Source organism: Xylona heveae (assembly GCF_001619985.1).
Source record: "Xylona heveae TC161 unplaced genomic scaffold L228scaffold_2, whole genome shotgun sequence".
NCBI classification, from domain to species: domain Eukaryota; kingdom Fungi; phylum Ascomycota; class Xylonomycetes; order Xylonales; family Xylonaceae; genus Xylona; species Xylona heveae.
In genome coordinates this window covers 1,294,499-1,308,842 of record NW_017264194.1, presented here as the reverse complement: position 1 = coordinate 1,308,842, position 14,344 = coordinate 1,294,499, and the positions used below count along the sequence as shown (strand labels likewise).

Genomic DNA, 14,344 nt, shown 5'->3' with positions numbered 1-14,344 from the left:
GAGAGGCGTCTTCCCAATTCCCCGCCTTTCAAGCTCCTCTTTCTTCAACCCAACTCCCCCTCCGATTTTTCTGAGATAGATATGGCTCAAATAGACATCAATCGCAATTTCTAATATACTTATAGCCTGACCTTTGTGCAGTTTTGAATCTTCGACTGACTAAGCGGGGAAGCGATACGATTCCCAATATGGTAATTGCCCTGGCTCACATGAGAAATGGCAACCGGAGAAGGGTCCAATGTCATTGTTCGACTTATCATCAGATGCAAGTGATGTTAGCTTTGCACTCGTTTCTTCACGGCGCAAGCGACCTGGCCATTACATGAACGGAGAAGAGGGAAGAAACTAGTCTTCGGCATCCTTTTCGCGTTATACTACCTTGGTCACGAGTGTTACATCTGTTCGTTGATCTTAGTTGTGAAGCTCGTGATGGAAAATTTAATGATGTGATTCATTTCGCCACTGCCTCATCAAAGCGCTCCTTTTTTGAGGGCCTAGTCTTGAATAGGGTTTTCCTTGAACTCCTATCACGCCCACTAACTTTGAATGATTCGAGATCTGTTTCGTTCCAGATTCGGAGCTCTGAAACAGGCGAGACGAACTTGAAGAATTCTTGGGCTCTGCATCGCCATTATGGCAGAACCAAACCATCCTCCTCAGGACCATTCCGCGCCTGCCGTGACTGAGCAGATAGGATGGGATCAGCCTCAAACGCAGTTCGCGGATACTTCTCAGCCACAAGGTCGCCAACGTCTCATTCTTGCTTGTCTTTCGTGCCGGCGTCGCAAGGTGCGCTGTGATCATGGTTACCCCACCTGTGCTGCCTGCCGCCGCGGCAATCATGTCTGCCAATATCCAACATCCAGAACTCCAGGTCAAGGAATACCAAATACGCCTCCGACGCGCGTAATGAAGCCGCCGCCTGTTACAAACCTACAGCACGCAAGTCAAGCCGAGGTTAATGTGAGACTCGAGAGGTTGGAGCGACTACTTGAGACAACTCTGCAGTATATAGCGCCACAACCTACACCACTGGACAGCCTGGGAGGCGAACCTGAGCTTGCACCATCCTCGGTCAGCAATGTTGAGAATATCGGTAGTACAGTGGGAGGGAATGAGGGATCTGCCGGCAGACAATTATACTATGATGGCAGGGACGGCGCTCTCATTTTGGAAAATGGTCAATCGCACTTTGTCTCTGCTCGTCACTGGGCTTTGCTTGCAGGTGAAGTAAGATTCCATCATTGAACGATATCCAACATCAGCCAGTTATACTGATATCATTGGTAGATCCAAGACATCAAAGGTTTATTAGGGGGACAAACAGAGGGTGTCGATGCTATTGACGTCTCTAATAATGGAGAGAGCATTGCTGACTCCTCAGCACATCAATATGGGCATGATTCTCTGTCCTCAAGCTTTCCGATATTCGGGACCGATGGCGTGTACGAAGACCTTACGCCTTGGGTTCCCAACTCACGAGAAGACTGCTACTTGCTGCTAGGGATATTTCTTGCAAACGTCGATCCAATGTTGCGGCTCATACACAAGCCTACGTTTACGCGGAAATTTGATGCATTTGTCAAGGGTCTTTCGCGGCAGCCTCGCCGTTCATCTCACGGCCATACGCCCGATGATCGAGGAAAGGGGTTGACGGGCTGTGATCCGTTCGAGCCACTCGTTCTGGCTGTGTTCTTCGCGGCAGTAAACAGCATGAAGACCCAAGAAGTTTTTGAAAAGTTCAGTATCGAGAAAGGAGTCCTGCTTGAAAAGTTTAAACAAGGAACGGAGCTGGCTCTGAAGCGGGAGAAACTTTTGACGACTCGGTCGATTGAAGTATTACAAGCCTTTGTCATCCTGTTGGTGAGTCGGTCCCGATACATTTTTAATTGTAGCATTCTAACCTATAGCCAGACTAGTCAATGCCGTGAAGATGATATGAATGCCATTTGGCCTCTCAGTGGGTTGGCTATCAGAATAGCGCTTTCTCAGGGGCTGCACAGGGACCCGGTGCTATTCAATTCAAATTCTCTAGACGCGATTCAGGTTGAACTTCGTCGTAGACTGTGGCATCAAATATGCCAGCTTGACTACCGTTCGGCGGAAGGCACAGGCCAGGAGCCCACCATTTCAGACGATGATTTCGACACCTTGTTCCCAGCAAACATCAACGATGACGACCTGACTGAGGGTGCAAGCCCGTCCACCTTGACGCAGAACTCGGAGCGCTTTACTGATATGACCATTTATCTCGTTCGCTTAACCGGTGCTCATTGCTTCCGGAAGCTGATGCAGAGCACAAAATGGCTAGAAAGGGACTCTAGAGCTTTCCGGAACGCAGAAACCTCTGATCCTCACTCACTTCTGGAGCAGCAAACATTGTTTGAGAATATGCGCAAAATGGTGGGCGAACTACTCGAAAATGTTCAGCGGCTTTATTTGAGACATTGTGATCCACGGGTCCTCATGCAAAAGATGACCCTCGGCTACGCGAACTTGCTGGAATGGAAATTCTGGATTATATTCTGGTTGAGGCTACCAGCGGCGTATCGTGAGGCGACCATCTCCTTGGACGTAAGGACAACGTGAGTTCCAATTTTCCCTTTCAAAGAGGCTACCTAGATTCTAACTTTTGGTAGTATGTTTACCAAATCACTAAATCTCATGGGAAGCCTCGTGGAAGCCTCGTCAAATAAAGATTGTGAACCGTTTCAGTGGCATATCAGGTCACATTCGGCATTTCAAGCCATACTCTACGCTCTCTCGGAGCTTCGTAGTCCCAGTTTCCAAGGCCCAGAGCAAGCAGCCCTGCGTGCTCGTGGCATCCGAACTCTCAAGGCAATGAAGGAAGTAAAAGGCAGCAACTCTGGTACAGCTTGGACTGTGGTCAAGCGGCTGATTGACACCTTACCAAATCAAAATCTTCCGTACCTTCCCAATAGAGGAGAGAGTATGTCTCAGCGCAGCTTTGCGAATGAGAATGGTATGACCTTTCCGTTGCGCGATTCTTTGCTATGCTCATCAACCCCGCCTATGAGTCTTGGCACGCTGGATCCGCCATCAAGGTTAAGTCATGTGGATGGGGCGGATCAAGAATGGGATCTCTCAATGGCAAATATTGGATTTGAGGAACTATCTACCGCTAGTGATCTGGTAGGTTCAATCCTCTGTCAAATATTAATTTTGGATGGTGCATTTCTCTGATCAAAGTTAGGGTCTCTGGGGTTTCAACATTCCTTCCCCATATGGCTTTGATCCAGCCGGCCTGTAACAGCCATGATAGGTGCCCAACACTGTTTGTGACTGATTAACGGGGCCATCTCCGCTAGCGTTCAGGTCAGCTCGTGTTCAAGGTCGCTGTAACATAGTGTCAGGGGAGGTGTTCGGCGGCCGATTTATTATCCGACAAAAATCAGCCGCAACAAACCGCAGACTCAGCTCCTCTAACAGCCATTGCGGGAGCAACTATATCTTTGTGACTTAAATTATCGTTCCCTCTAACCTGGACTTGCCATCGATATCTGCTTAAAGCCGCGAAAACCATTTTTGGCACGGCTTTTCTTTCATTCATTTCGATCCCTCTATTTCTTCCAATAAACAAAAATGGCGCCCTCGATGACAGCGAATTACCCTTACTCACAAATCTCAGAGTTCTCTAAAACTATCGCAACTTCATCAGATCTCGATCCAAATTTTGGTGGCGGTGTCTCATTCAAACCTTCAAGCTGCGGTGGCATTACAACTGCCCGAAAACCATGGCAAATTTTACAAGATGCACTTGGATTTCGTAACGAAGATGAGCATTTCTGGTGGGAGACAACTGCATCGGTGCTGGGATGTCTTCTTGAAAAAGCTGGTTATGATGTTCATCTCCAATATCAGTACCTTTCTCTCTATTACCGATACGTCCTGCCGTCCTACGGCCCGCGTCCTTTACAACCGGGAGTGCCACACTGGAAGAGCTTCATGTGTGATGACTTTTCACCATTTGAGCCCAGCTGGAACTGGGATGGATCCAAGTCCATTATCAGATTTAGCTTTGAGCCCATCAACAGGGCGTCGGGCACATCTGCCGATCCTTTCAATCAAATCAAGCCGCGAGAGGTTCTGGCTGAGATTTCTGATATATCGGCAGGGCTCGATACACAGTGGTACGATCACTTTGCAAGGGAATTTTTCTTGCCTTCCGAGACTGCCAGCATTATCCGCTCCAGGCTTCCTGAAGGCGAGCACATGTCGCAAAGCTTTCTCGCATGGGACCTAAATGGAGGTGAAGCTTCGACAAAAGCTTACTTCTTTCCTATCCTAAGATCGCTTGAGACTGGCCGCTCCACTCGCGACATCGTCGTGGACGCAATAACGAAGCTTGACAGCGAGAAGACTTCTTTGCGGCCTTCACTCACCGTGCTGGAAGACTACATGTCGTCGTTGCCGACCGAGTGGCAAGCCAAGTACGAGATGATTGCTATTGACTGCACCGATCCAAGCAAGTCCCGCATTAAAATCTACGTGCGCATGCCATCCATGGCATTCAACAAGGTCCGGGACATGTACTGCCTCGGGGGCCGCCTGCATGGTCCCAACGTTGATGCCGCCATGAAAATCCTCGACGACCTCTGGCCTCGCGTTCTCTACATTCCTGAAGGCACTGGTCCTGATGACGAACTCCCTAGCAATACTCACCGCACCGCTGGCGCGATTTTCAACTTTGAGCTCAAACCAGGAAATCCGTTGCCCGACCCGAAACTCTATCTTCCAGTACGCCACTATGCCAAGAGCGATCTCGATATCGCACGTGGTCTGCAGTCCTTCTTTCGCCTTCAAGGCTGGGATGAGATGGCGGACTCGTACGTTGAAGATCTGAAGAACATCTTGTAAGTAATATCCTTACACCTACGTTGATGATACCTTTCTCTTCTTCAGTCCGTTCTTTGCCTCTCTCTCTCTATGTTCCCATTCTTTGCGGGTCTCACGAGCTAATTAATACTTCTAGTCCTACTCATGACCTGGCCAATACGGCCGGCTCCCACACTTACCTTTCTTATTCATACAAGAAGAAAACCGGCGCGGCCGTTACAATGTACTACAACCCACGAATCTACGAGTGTCCGCCTGTAGTTGATGAAGTATTTTAAATGTTGGTGAAAAGGTTGTGGAGAGATGCGATGAGGCCTTTTCTCAGCCCCCATTTCTTTCTTACATTCTGATGTTGTTTTCTTTATAGGAAAGCATTTACATAGAATGTATCGACACGAATCAATTTGAAGATAGGCGAATCTTTCCCTTTTCTTTGTAATTTTTCTTAGTCAGCTTTTCTCTTATTAAGGCTGAAGATTAACCTTTGTCAAATTTATCAATCCTTAAGTGGCATTTATCTTAGCAGGCGAATTACTCATCGAATTTACTTGACCCTCGCTTCAATCCCATTGTAATTCTCGTCTTATCACTTCATATATTGTATGAATGCCATTTGAGGGTTAGCTGCGTCAGTATTAGATGGGAACTGGAATGAATTGAACGGCCGCTCCAAGTAGCTCATTTACACCTTGTTATATCCTGGCATCACATATCTGAGCGAAAATATATGCATTAACCGCCCGTGTATGTCACATGAAAAATTTGGACGCAATAAGAGGGTGGACGTTTTGTTCCCAAAGCTTGCATGATTGAAGAGGCCTAATAATTAGAGAATTTTAATAATTTAAAATAGGCGCTCAAATTAAAACTACTGTCTATCTGCATTGTAAAACTTTTTTTTTGGTTGCAGAATGCTAGAATCGGATATTGACATAGAGGGGAGGATTTTGGGTTTCGGGGGTAAGTGTGAAGCGAGACGGGAAAGGCCAGGCCAGAATCAATATGGTTCCTGTACATTCATGGAGCCAAGGAAAGAGACAGGGGCTTGTGTTATCAATGATAATGACATGTGCGATAAGTGCGCTGGAGCGGGAACGTGTAGGAGTTGGAAAAGAAAAGAAGTTTAAAATGTAAAGACCTGGGCGCAATGCCACAATGGAGAATATGGGAAGCAAAGACACGAAACCCTTGTCGTGGTCAGGCAGGAATAAAATCAAACCTTCGCCGTGAGACGGAACCCTCCCTTGAGCACTCGAGCAACGCCAACAAGGAATCCTCCAAGGCACATGACAACACCGGCGAATATCATCAACCCTATAAATTTGTCTCCTTCTCGATCCTTGATGGCTCCTTCAATTGGCAAACCAGTCAGAGAGCCGAGAGCAATGGCCAAGCAGAAGCCGCCGAGTTTGACGCCAATTTCTTCAACGCGTCCTTCTGCGAGAGAGACAACACAAGGAGGCCCTAGGCTGACAAAGCCTCCACTGACGAAACCGTAAAAGGCAGCAAATACAATAATGCCGGCATTCGAAGGGTGCAGTTCTAGCGGAAGCCAGAAAGCAATGAGAGATGCGCCGGACAAAATGGATACAACAAACATCATGTTGAATTGACCGATGCGGTCAGACATCCACCCGGGGAGGATTCGGCCAAAGAAAGACCCAGCGCTATAAAGAAACGACTAATTAGTCTTAATGCCTCGGAAGATAATAGAGATCACGGGAAAGTTGCTCACTTGGTTATTGAGATGGTATATTGTGCCAGGGCCATTGACATTCCTTTCTGGGCTGCCATTAGGGGAAGGTAATTGAGAGGAGCAAACAGACCCCATCTGAGAATTACAATCAATTGTCAGTCTTGTCTTCGGTTGGCCAAAATAGATGATGAAAGAAACCTACATAACGAAAAAACAGCCCAGTGTAAATGCGGCCCAAGGAAGACTCTTGAAACCTTTAAGTCCCGCACTCTCCTTCTTCTGAAAGCCCTTTGGCGGAAATGGAGAGCTGCATGCGAGATTGGCAAGAAGTAAACAGATGCCAACAAGTAAACCAGTCCAGCGGACGGCAGCAGGAAACCCGTGCCTTGCAATTAGTCTCGGGACCATGATGGGGAAGATGATCCCGCCTTTGTTTCAAATTAGAGAAGGACATAGCCATGAAAAAGCAGTCGAAGTAGAACTTACCAAAGCTGCTACCGGCTGAGACAATACCGACCGCCAAACCCTTCTTAGTCGAAAACCACTGCGATACGAGTACCATGGCCGGCATTGAAACCCCAGAAGTACCGAACCCGAAAGCAACCCCCTGCGCGAGCATGACCTGCCAGTAATTTTTGCAAAGGCTGAGCATGAATATGGCAAAGACGCAGAGTGTTGAGAAGGGGATAAGGATCGGCCTAGGGCCAATGGCGTCAATGAGCATCCCTACCACCGGCCCGAAGAAGAATAGCAAAAAGATCTGAAGAGTAGTGATCCAGGCCAGAGACGAGGATGACTTATAGCTGAGCATCTCTTCAGCGTAATAGAATTGGAAGATTCCGCATCTAAAACGGCTTGTCAGATTGATTCGATGACATGTGATAATTCCGACTTACGCGTTGACATAACCAAAGGAGGCAAATTGAAGTAGAAAAGACCCGGCAACGCATAGCCATGCCTTGAATCCTCCATCAGGTGGGATGTATGTGTTGGGCTCTTCTTTTTCCATCGCCTTTTCGTCGCCGAAAGTACGTGTCGCCGGGTCATGGGCTGCCTTATTCTCGGTCAAAGAAGGTCTATTAGGTTCTTGAGAGGAGAGCGACTCGCTCCTCTCGCCAAGGGAGGAGTCTCTCATCACGAAAGATGTTAGGAAGCTTCAGACGTAGAGATAGTTGATTGATGGTAGGAGAGAAAACAAGGAATAAAAGGAAATATTTTCCGACGGATAGTCTAGCTGCGTAGGCAGAGGTTGATAGAGTAAAGAAATTTAATTTAAGTCAAGAATGAAAGGAGACATTCGAAAAACATATATTTTGCTTTTTTTAACGGGTCTCTGGTGCTGTTGACTCTTTACTATTTTCAAAGAGCTAAGGGATGTATCATCACGCCTCGGTGGCCTCGGCATCGGGGTGGAGCTCGGCCAAAAGGCATGTACAACGGGCCTTTGTCTTCCTCCCGTGAATGTGAATCCCTATCCCGTTCAGGTATGCCATCGTGTTCTACCGACTATAGAACCAATTTTGATGAGCACCGGTGTGATCTTTGCTATACTTGCCAGAGCAAACAAGCAACTGACCAGCGGACTTTGGGGTCGTCCGGGGGAGAGCCGTGGACTACCGAATAGGGTCTTTTGGCGAGAAACGGGCCCGGACGACTAAGCAAGCCGAAGCGCCCGTTGCCAGGGGCTTACTAGAAGGGGATTAGCTCCGGGATCTAGGCACGGACCTCGTGCGAGCTCGCACGAGCTCGTACGAACTGCTCCGTTGTCACTCTTTGGGAGTAGCAGCGAGCAGACAACAACTTGACATGAAATGGATTTGCTGCCAAGAAATCAAGTGGAATTTCCCGTACGCATACAAAAGCCCAAGTTAAAGTTACGAATGGATCCTTTCTGGCTTTCAGCTTTTAGTTTCCTCGTTGGCTCCGCTGGCCAAATTTCGACGGCGCTCGACGGCCCTTTTGTCCTCCCCCATTTCGCTTTCTCCTGCACGGATACTTGTCGGTTGGCTGCCAGCACGTCTGCTACAGTAAACGCTCACAGGCTCGGTGAAAGACGTTTGACCCACCTGAAACTCACGGAAAAAAAGCCAAAAATATTACTAAATCAGCCTTGTTACCATCACCTAACCTTGTTCGTCCATGGCACGAAAGGCCCTAAAATAACGCCAACTTATGTTTCTCCGCTCACTGCAACACTACCCCGACAAGACCCCACCCTCGTTCGCGACCTTACGCATGTATGGAACGTCCAACGCACTATGATGACAGACCTTGCATTCAATGCGGCTGTTTCCAGGGCTGATGCCAAAGACATCGGTGCCAGCTGACGTGAGGTGTCTTGAAATTTGACGAAAGTTGATTCATATCCAAAGCGTCCCACTACTATATGCGTGAGCAATTGGAAAGGCCCGGCTAAGATCGCTCGGTGCCGTTCCACTCTTCTGCGGCTGTAAGGAAAAGGATCGCTTCAAGGGTACGAGTGGATACGACCGGCCGTTACCCATGAGCTTCGATCCGTTGGTCCGCCATGGAAATGGATTTGGTGCTTCTGGATGAATGAGATTATTCATATTAGCAAACCACCTACTGGATCCGTGTCCCTCGTGCATATGCACCCAAGCTCTCGGGTCGAAGCCAAGGGTTGCGCCATGAACACGTGAGCCGTCCACCTTGGTGATCTTTGGCCGATACGAGTCGAACAGTGGGAGATACTTGGCATGCACGAGTACGTTGATTTGGCATTTCCCCGCATCATGATCGTCCTGGGAATTAGGACCTGGACCTGCCAAGACCGATGCCTTCTTTCTGCCACATGAAAGGTCAATGTCGAGCTAAAGCGCTGATCACGACAAAACGGGGACCTAAGGCATCAGCCTAAAGAGTCTGCAGAGAATCATTCTGCGTGATTAGAACCGTGGGCTGAACTAGAAGCAAGGTGTGATATCCGGGCTTCGGCAGCGGCCCGCCTTCCGCTCTCAGCCCTCGCTCAAAGCAGTCCAGTCCAGCAAAGGACTCGTCTCGGATATTGCAGTCGAACCACGGTTTCGTGCGAGGACAGTGTCCCTTCAACCCTGTGCTGGTTGCTGATTGCTTTAAAGAACGAACCAGCACTATCACATTCCTTCCGTTAGTGGAGTCTCCACGCGCTTTTGAGCACCAAACGCGGCCAATGGAATGTCTAGCTGTTGTCAATTTCAAGAAGGACGCTTGTGAGTTGCAAATTCCATACGTAAGCTCCACCACCTTTTTCCTCCTCCCTGCTCACCCCTCGTCAGCCCACGTGGGGCTAATGGAGAGGCTATTGTTGGCGGGTTCCAGTGTTGGTTGTTTGTCCTCTAAGGGGCCGTCCTATGCTGTACCTGAAGTCGCATCATCGCACCCCGAACCCTAGTTGCGGCTGAGAAACGATAATCACACCTTTTTCCCAAATTGTAACATCACGAAGCGGCATTGAGCATCTGGGATGTACATGGCTTACTCCAGGGCCATGAGGAGGCGGTGCCTGCGGGGGCAATGGCTTTCTGCCCGCTGTTCGACTCCCTGACTATCCATCCCAACCGGTTTATTAGTTCCGGACAATCCTCGGCATTTTAGTCTTCAAAGGATAGCCTTGCTTGAAGTTCTGCAAAGAATATCCAAAACCCAGACTATTCCGCCTTGCGAAGCTTCATGATGGTCCAGCCCAGAATGGAAACCGGCCAAGCAAAGCAAAAGCTTCGTCTGGCCTGTGACAATTGCCATCAAGCCAAAGTGAGGTGCTCCGGTGAGAGGACCTGCCACCGCTGCTTGGAGAGAGACCTGGATTGTCGTTACAGCTTAGCAACGCGAGCAGGGAAACCAAAAGGTAGCAGAAATCGAAAGACTCTAGAACGCCTGAGTAGGATGCGGGAAAAGTTAGAACGTGCTCAGAAAGAGCACACAGATGTAATTCAAGATGCACCTCGCTCACTCAGTGGCTCTAACACTTCGTCCGTCACGCCCTATGAAGCATCATGGTCTCCTGGCAGCAGTTGTCACACCGAACTGAATGGAGTTGTTGATATCGACTTGAATGCTTTCTGGTATGGTCCTGATGACTTGCCCTCATTTGGTTTATTATCCGAGACTGGCAATTCCTGCACTATGGATACGGTCGATTCATTTGTAAGTGTCTAGGCGACCTATGATGACTCCTCCTCTGCAGTTGTTGATTAGTCGCTCAAATTATAAGCCAGACTATACTGACAACTTCGTATTCAGGATCCCGTACACAAAATGTCCTCCAAAATTGTAGGCCAATTTTCCACCACCTGCAAGAATGGAGATGAAAGCTTTAGCGCGGCCATATCGGGCCCGGCGGGTTTCCATTCCAACCTTGATCCGTCTCTTTTGCTAGATTCTGCAAAGCCGCCAAATCATCTTGACGTGGCTACGTTTACGGAAGTGTCAGCCAATGACAATGTTCAAGAAAATTCGCATCTGCTTTCATCGACCGTATCAACGGAAATGCTACTCAAAGAGGCTGGTGATACCAACAAATCTCTGCAAACTCCAAATTTATGTAGTCGGTGTGAGTGCATCGAAAATCAAGTGAAAGTGGTCGACCGCTTGTTCCGACTTGGACTGTCATCAGAAAAACAGCGCTTGGATCTTGGTTTAGAGTGTACGACATCCGCGCTTTCGACTTGTCGAACATTTCTCGTCTGTGAGAAATGTGAGAAGGACTCCATTAGCACTCTCCTCGCTCTTTCTGCGATTAGACTTGTCTTTCGTTGCTTTGAGAGTCTCTTTGCCCATAATTTCTCCGCACAAACAGCTTCGGACCCGATGCCATTAAAATTAGGAGACTATCAAGTTTCACAAGAAGAAGGGAAAGTCGTCAAGACGGTTCTCATTCGGCAGGTTCTTCTGCGTGGAGGTGATACCCTCGCAAGCTTCCGTCAATTGCTGGATCGGAACGTCGAAGCTAGTGCAGGCAGTGTTCGAGGATCTGAGCCAGACGGATTGGTGTATGAAGGAAAAGCAAGAAGCTATCCCACTCCCCCTGCCGTGGCATTTTCTCAAGAGGAGGATCTTCTCGGTCATAGTCTAGCCTACCCACTGGCTGCGAGCTCTCCAAATTCCTCGAACCTGGGAAGCCTCAGCAGATTTGATGTACGCTATCTCCAACACGAGATTAAACAGCTCGAGGGAGTTCTCGAAGGTTACATCCAAGACATATCAGACTGCTCCTCAAGATAGAGAATCTTAAAGAATTCAAGTTTCCAATATATGAGGCAAATTGGTCCTTGCTTGCTATAAAAGAATGACAAGGCTTTAGAAAAAGTTATTAGTATACGCGCATTCGAAGAAATAAAACACAGATGCCGTATGTACGCCAGATTCACTGATCAGTGCCCTTTGTGGTCGGCGGAGAAGAAAATTGGCGACGGTCAGCATACCATATTTTATGGGTTCAACATTTGTTGCACAAAATGATGAGCAATTGATCAATGTCAGGCCATGGAGATGTTCCGATACTCTTCGTGAGGTTCGAAGAGAAGAGTGTTGGCACATTGGCGCACTGAAGCAAGTCGACGCTCTTTTGGCGTTTTCAGTCTACTCTTGACTCGATGCTGCCTAGGATGGTAGTAAATCTTGCTAGAGAGAAGGATGCGTCAAAACAAGTGTACGAAAGAAGGAGGGATGAATATCGTCAATTGGGGGGCGGGGCCGGGTCCGGATGCTTATATCTGCCACGCAGCGATTAGCGGGGTAATGCACGTTGATAATGCTCGAGAGCATTATTAGCCTGAAGAGGCTGACGGAGCCATCACTTCCTGATAGCTGATGGATAAGTTACTGCGAGGTGTAAGGCGATCAATATCAGATCGTCCCCACGTCAAAGAATTGAATACAGAAGCACTGCGTACCTTAAGTTAATTGCACTTAGCAAATCATTACTAATTTCCTTGCTTATCTGTCAGAGGGCCAGAACAAGGAAAGATTGGCCTTTTCCAATGCGATCGGATCCACCTACAACACAGGGCATCACACACAGTCAATTATTTCTAATCCGCAACCTATCAACGGCTCAAATTCGTCCGAGCTTGGCAAAGGAAGGTTTTTATAGCTGAAGTTTACTTATAATGAGAGCTACATTTTAATAATCAAACTTGTTGACATTGATCGTGATAAGCCAAGGTGGGTGAAACTGTTCATGATTCTGCCATGGGGCGCAGATCCATAATGTGGGTGAGACAGCCTCTGGGAAAGATCAAGCTGTGAATCTTCCACCCGCTTCGCTGGGCCAGAAGGGCATAGTCATCTAACGTTCGTTCCTTGGTCTTGCATCGCGTAAGCATCCGAATGTCCCCGTACCGCCCCATGCGACCCATGCGCCCTTCAACCAGGACTGCCTCCATGACAAGGACGCGACTGACGCCTGGTTTTTCAACTAGAGCACGTCGAAGCTTTTGTAGGAGCATCACACATTCGTCGTCGGACCAGTTATGGAGCACCCATTTAAGTAGGTAAGCTGGATGAGAAGGAACGTCTACCTGGAAAAAGTCGCCGCCATGAACTCCGACCAAGCGAGTCGAGACGGTGGGCTCGGCCGCGTCGAATCGCTTCTGGATCAACTCCACTGTCTGGGGAAGCTCAAACGCGGCTGCGGTAGCCTGGGGGAATCGATGCAGGTAGGACCATACAAAATCTCCCGCTCCCGCGCCGACATCGCACAGAGTCTCTTTGCCAAGCTCCTGCCAAGGGTAATCTGCCAGCAGCCCGGGCGCTTCAGCGATGCTGGCAGTACCAATGGCCTTGTGGAAACGCGCCGTCCGACCTGTCTCGGCCAAATATTGGTAAATTGGCTTATCCGTCTTGTAATACAATTCGGCCGCGGTGCGCTTTTCATCGGCCTTGACCTGCTCGGGAAGGTACTTGATCAAGTCGTAATACTCATCTGGATAAAAAGTGATCCAATTGTGCCATTGCGCCCAGTGGTCCCGGCGCAAAAGATTCGAGACCATGTTGTTCGAGTACCTGCCCGTGGCGGTGTCGTAGTTGAAGTACCCCATATTGAGAAGATAGCGCATGAGTTGAACGACCGCATCGGCATGGAGATGAGCTTCCTCTGCAATTTCAGCAGTAGTGAGTGGCTTCTCATTGACAATGTCGGCGATTTTGTACTCGGCGGCGCAAAGCAGCACTTTACTGTTGGTGAACGCTATTATATCTACTGTCAGAAAGCGAAATCCTTTATGGTTTTAATGCGAGTCCCCGCCGCGATTTTGGTGGTTCCCTATGATGCCGTAAGGCAAATTGCAAAACTTACCAAAACAATCATCCATGAGCGTCAAATGGGGCGGCGTTAATTTCTTCTGGACTTTATCCAAGATTTGTATAGTCTCTTCAATCTTCTTGTTCAGCGGACCTGAGGCGCGAATTTCGTCCTTGTCCAAGGTGAGCACCGATTCGGTCTCTTTCGCCAATGGCTCTTCAAGAAGAGCGGCCGCATCTTTGGCGGATGCAAGCAGACGTCCGATTGTGGCATCCAAATTCTGATACGTCATGATGGAATACGGCTCAATCAAAATTACCTATAGAGGAGAATGGCGCGCCAAGAAGCCGAAAGTCGCAGACGTTTTGATGATTGAAAAGACGAGATCTTAGGGAAGGGCTTCTGGAAAAGCGTGTGCGGAATGGTCAGCAGCTGCGGATTTTGCTTGATTATCTATCAATTCGTCTTCCAGCATGTCTGGATGGAAAAAATATCTGGCTTGCAAGGGACAGCGCAAGCATAGCTTCTGATACCGAAAATTTCGGCGTGCG

General features: G+C 48.5%; 5 protein-coding genes across 5 annotated transcripts; 3 read left to right on the top strand and 2 right to left on the bottom strand.

Moving 5' to 3' along the window:
• Window positions 1-633: 633 nt before the first annotated feature.
• On the top strand, window positions 634-3,204 carry L228DRAFT_236348 (hypothetical protein; the record flags this gene model as incomplete). The annotated part of the gene is made up of 4 exons (XM_018330816.1): window positions 634-1,230; window positions 1,291-1,863; window positions 1,915-2,585; window positions 2,640-3,204. 4 exons carry the CDS (start codon window positions 634-636, stop codon window positions 3,202-3,204), a joined length of 2,406 nt encoding a protein of 801 aa, XP_018190781.1.
• Window positions 3,205-3,603: 399 nt separating this feature from the next.
• L228DRAFT_236347 (aromatic prenyltransferase) lies at window positions 3,604-5,135 on the top strand (the record flags this gene model as incomplete). The annotated part of the gene is made up of 2 exons (XM_018330815.1): window positions 3,604-4,874; window positions 4,994-5,135. 2 exons carry the CDS (start codon window positions 3,604-3,606, stop codon window positions 5,133-5,135), a joined length of 1,413 nt encoding a protein of 470 aa, XP_018190780.1.
• A 935-nt stretch (window positions 5,136-6,070) lies between these two features.
• L228DRAFT_252324 (putative MFS transporter) lies at window positions 6,071-7,562 on the bottom strand (the record flags this gene model as incomplete). The annotated part of the gene is made up of 5 exons (XM_018333680.1): window positions 6,071-6,524; window positions 6,593-6,688; window positions 6,756-6,981; window positions 7,040-7,398; window positions 7,450-7,562. The coding sequence occupies 5 exons, from the start codon at window positions 7,560-7,562 to the stop codon at window positions 6,071-6,073; spliced, it is 1,248 nt and encodes a 415-aa protein (XP_018190779.1).
• A 2,663-nt stretch (window positions 7,563-10,225) lies between these two features.
• On the top strand, window positions 10,226-11,773 carry L228DRAFT_236345 (hypothetical protein; the record flags this gene model as incomplete). Its single annotated transcript, XM_018330814.1, has 2 exons — window positions 10,226-10,696; window positions 10,793-11,773. 2 exons carry the CDS (start codon window positions 10,226-10,228, stop codon window positions 11,771-11,773), a joined length of 1,452 nt encoding a protein of 483 aa, XP_018190778.1.
• A 956-nt stretch (window positions 11,774-12,729) lies between these two features.
• On the bottom strand, window positions 12,730-14,332 carry L228DRAFT_258677 (putative O-methyltransferase glim-like protein; the record flags this gene model as incomplete). Its single annotated transcript, XM_018334100.1, has 2 exons — window positions 13,848-14,332; window positions 12,730-13,748 (listed from the first exon to the last, which is right to left on the bottom strand). The coding sequence occupies exons 1-2, from the start codon at window positions 14,083-14,085 to the stop codon at window positions 12,730-12,732; spliced, it is 1,257 nt and encodes a 418-aa protein (XP_018190777.1). The 5' UTR covers window positions 14,086-14,332.
• Between the last annotated feature and the right edge of the window lie 12 nt (window positions 14,333-14,344).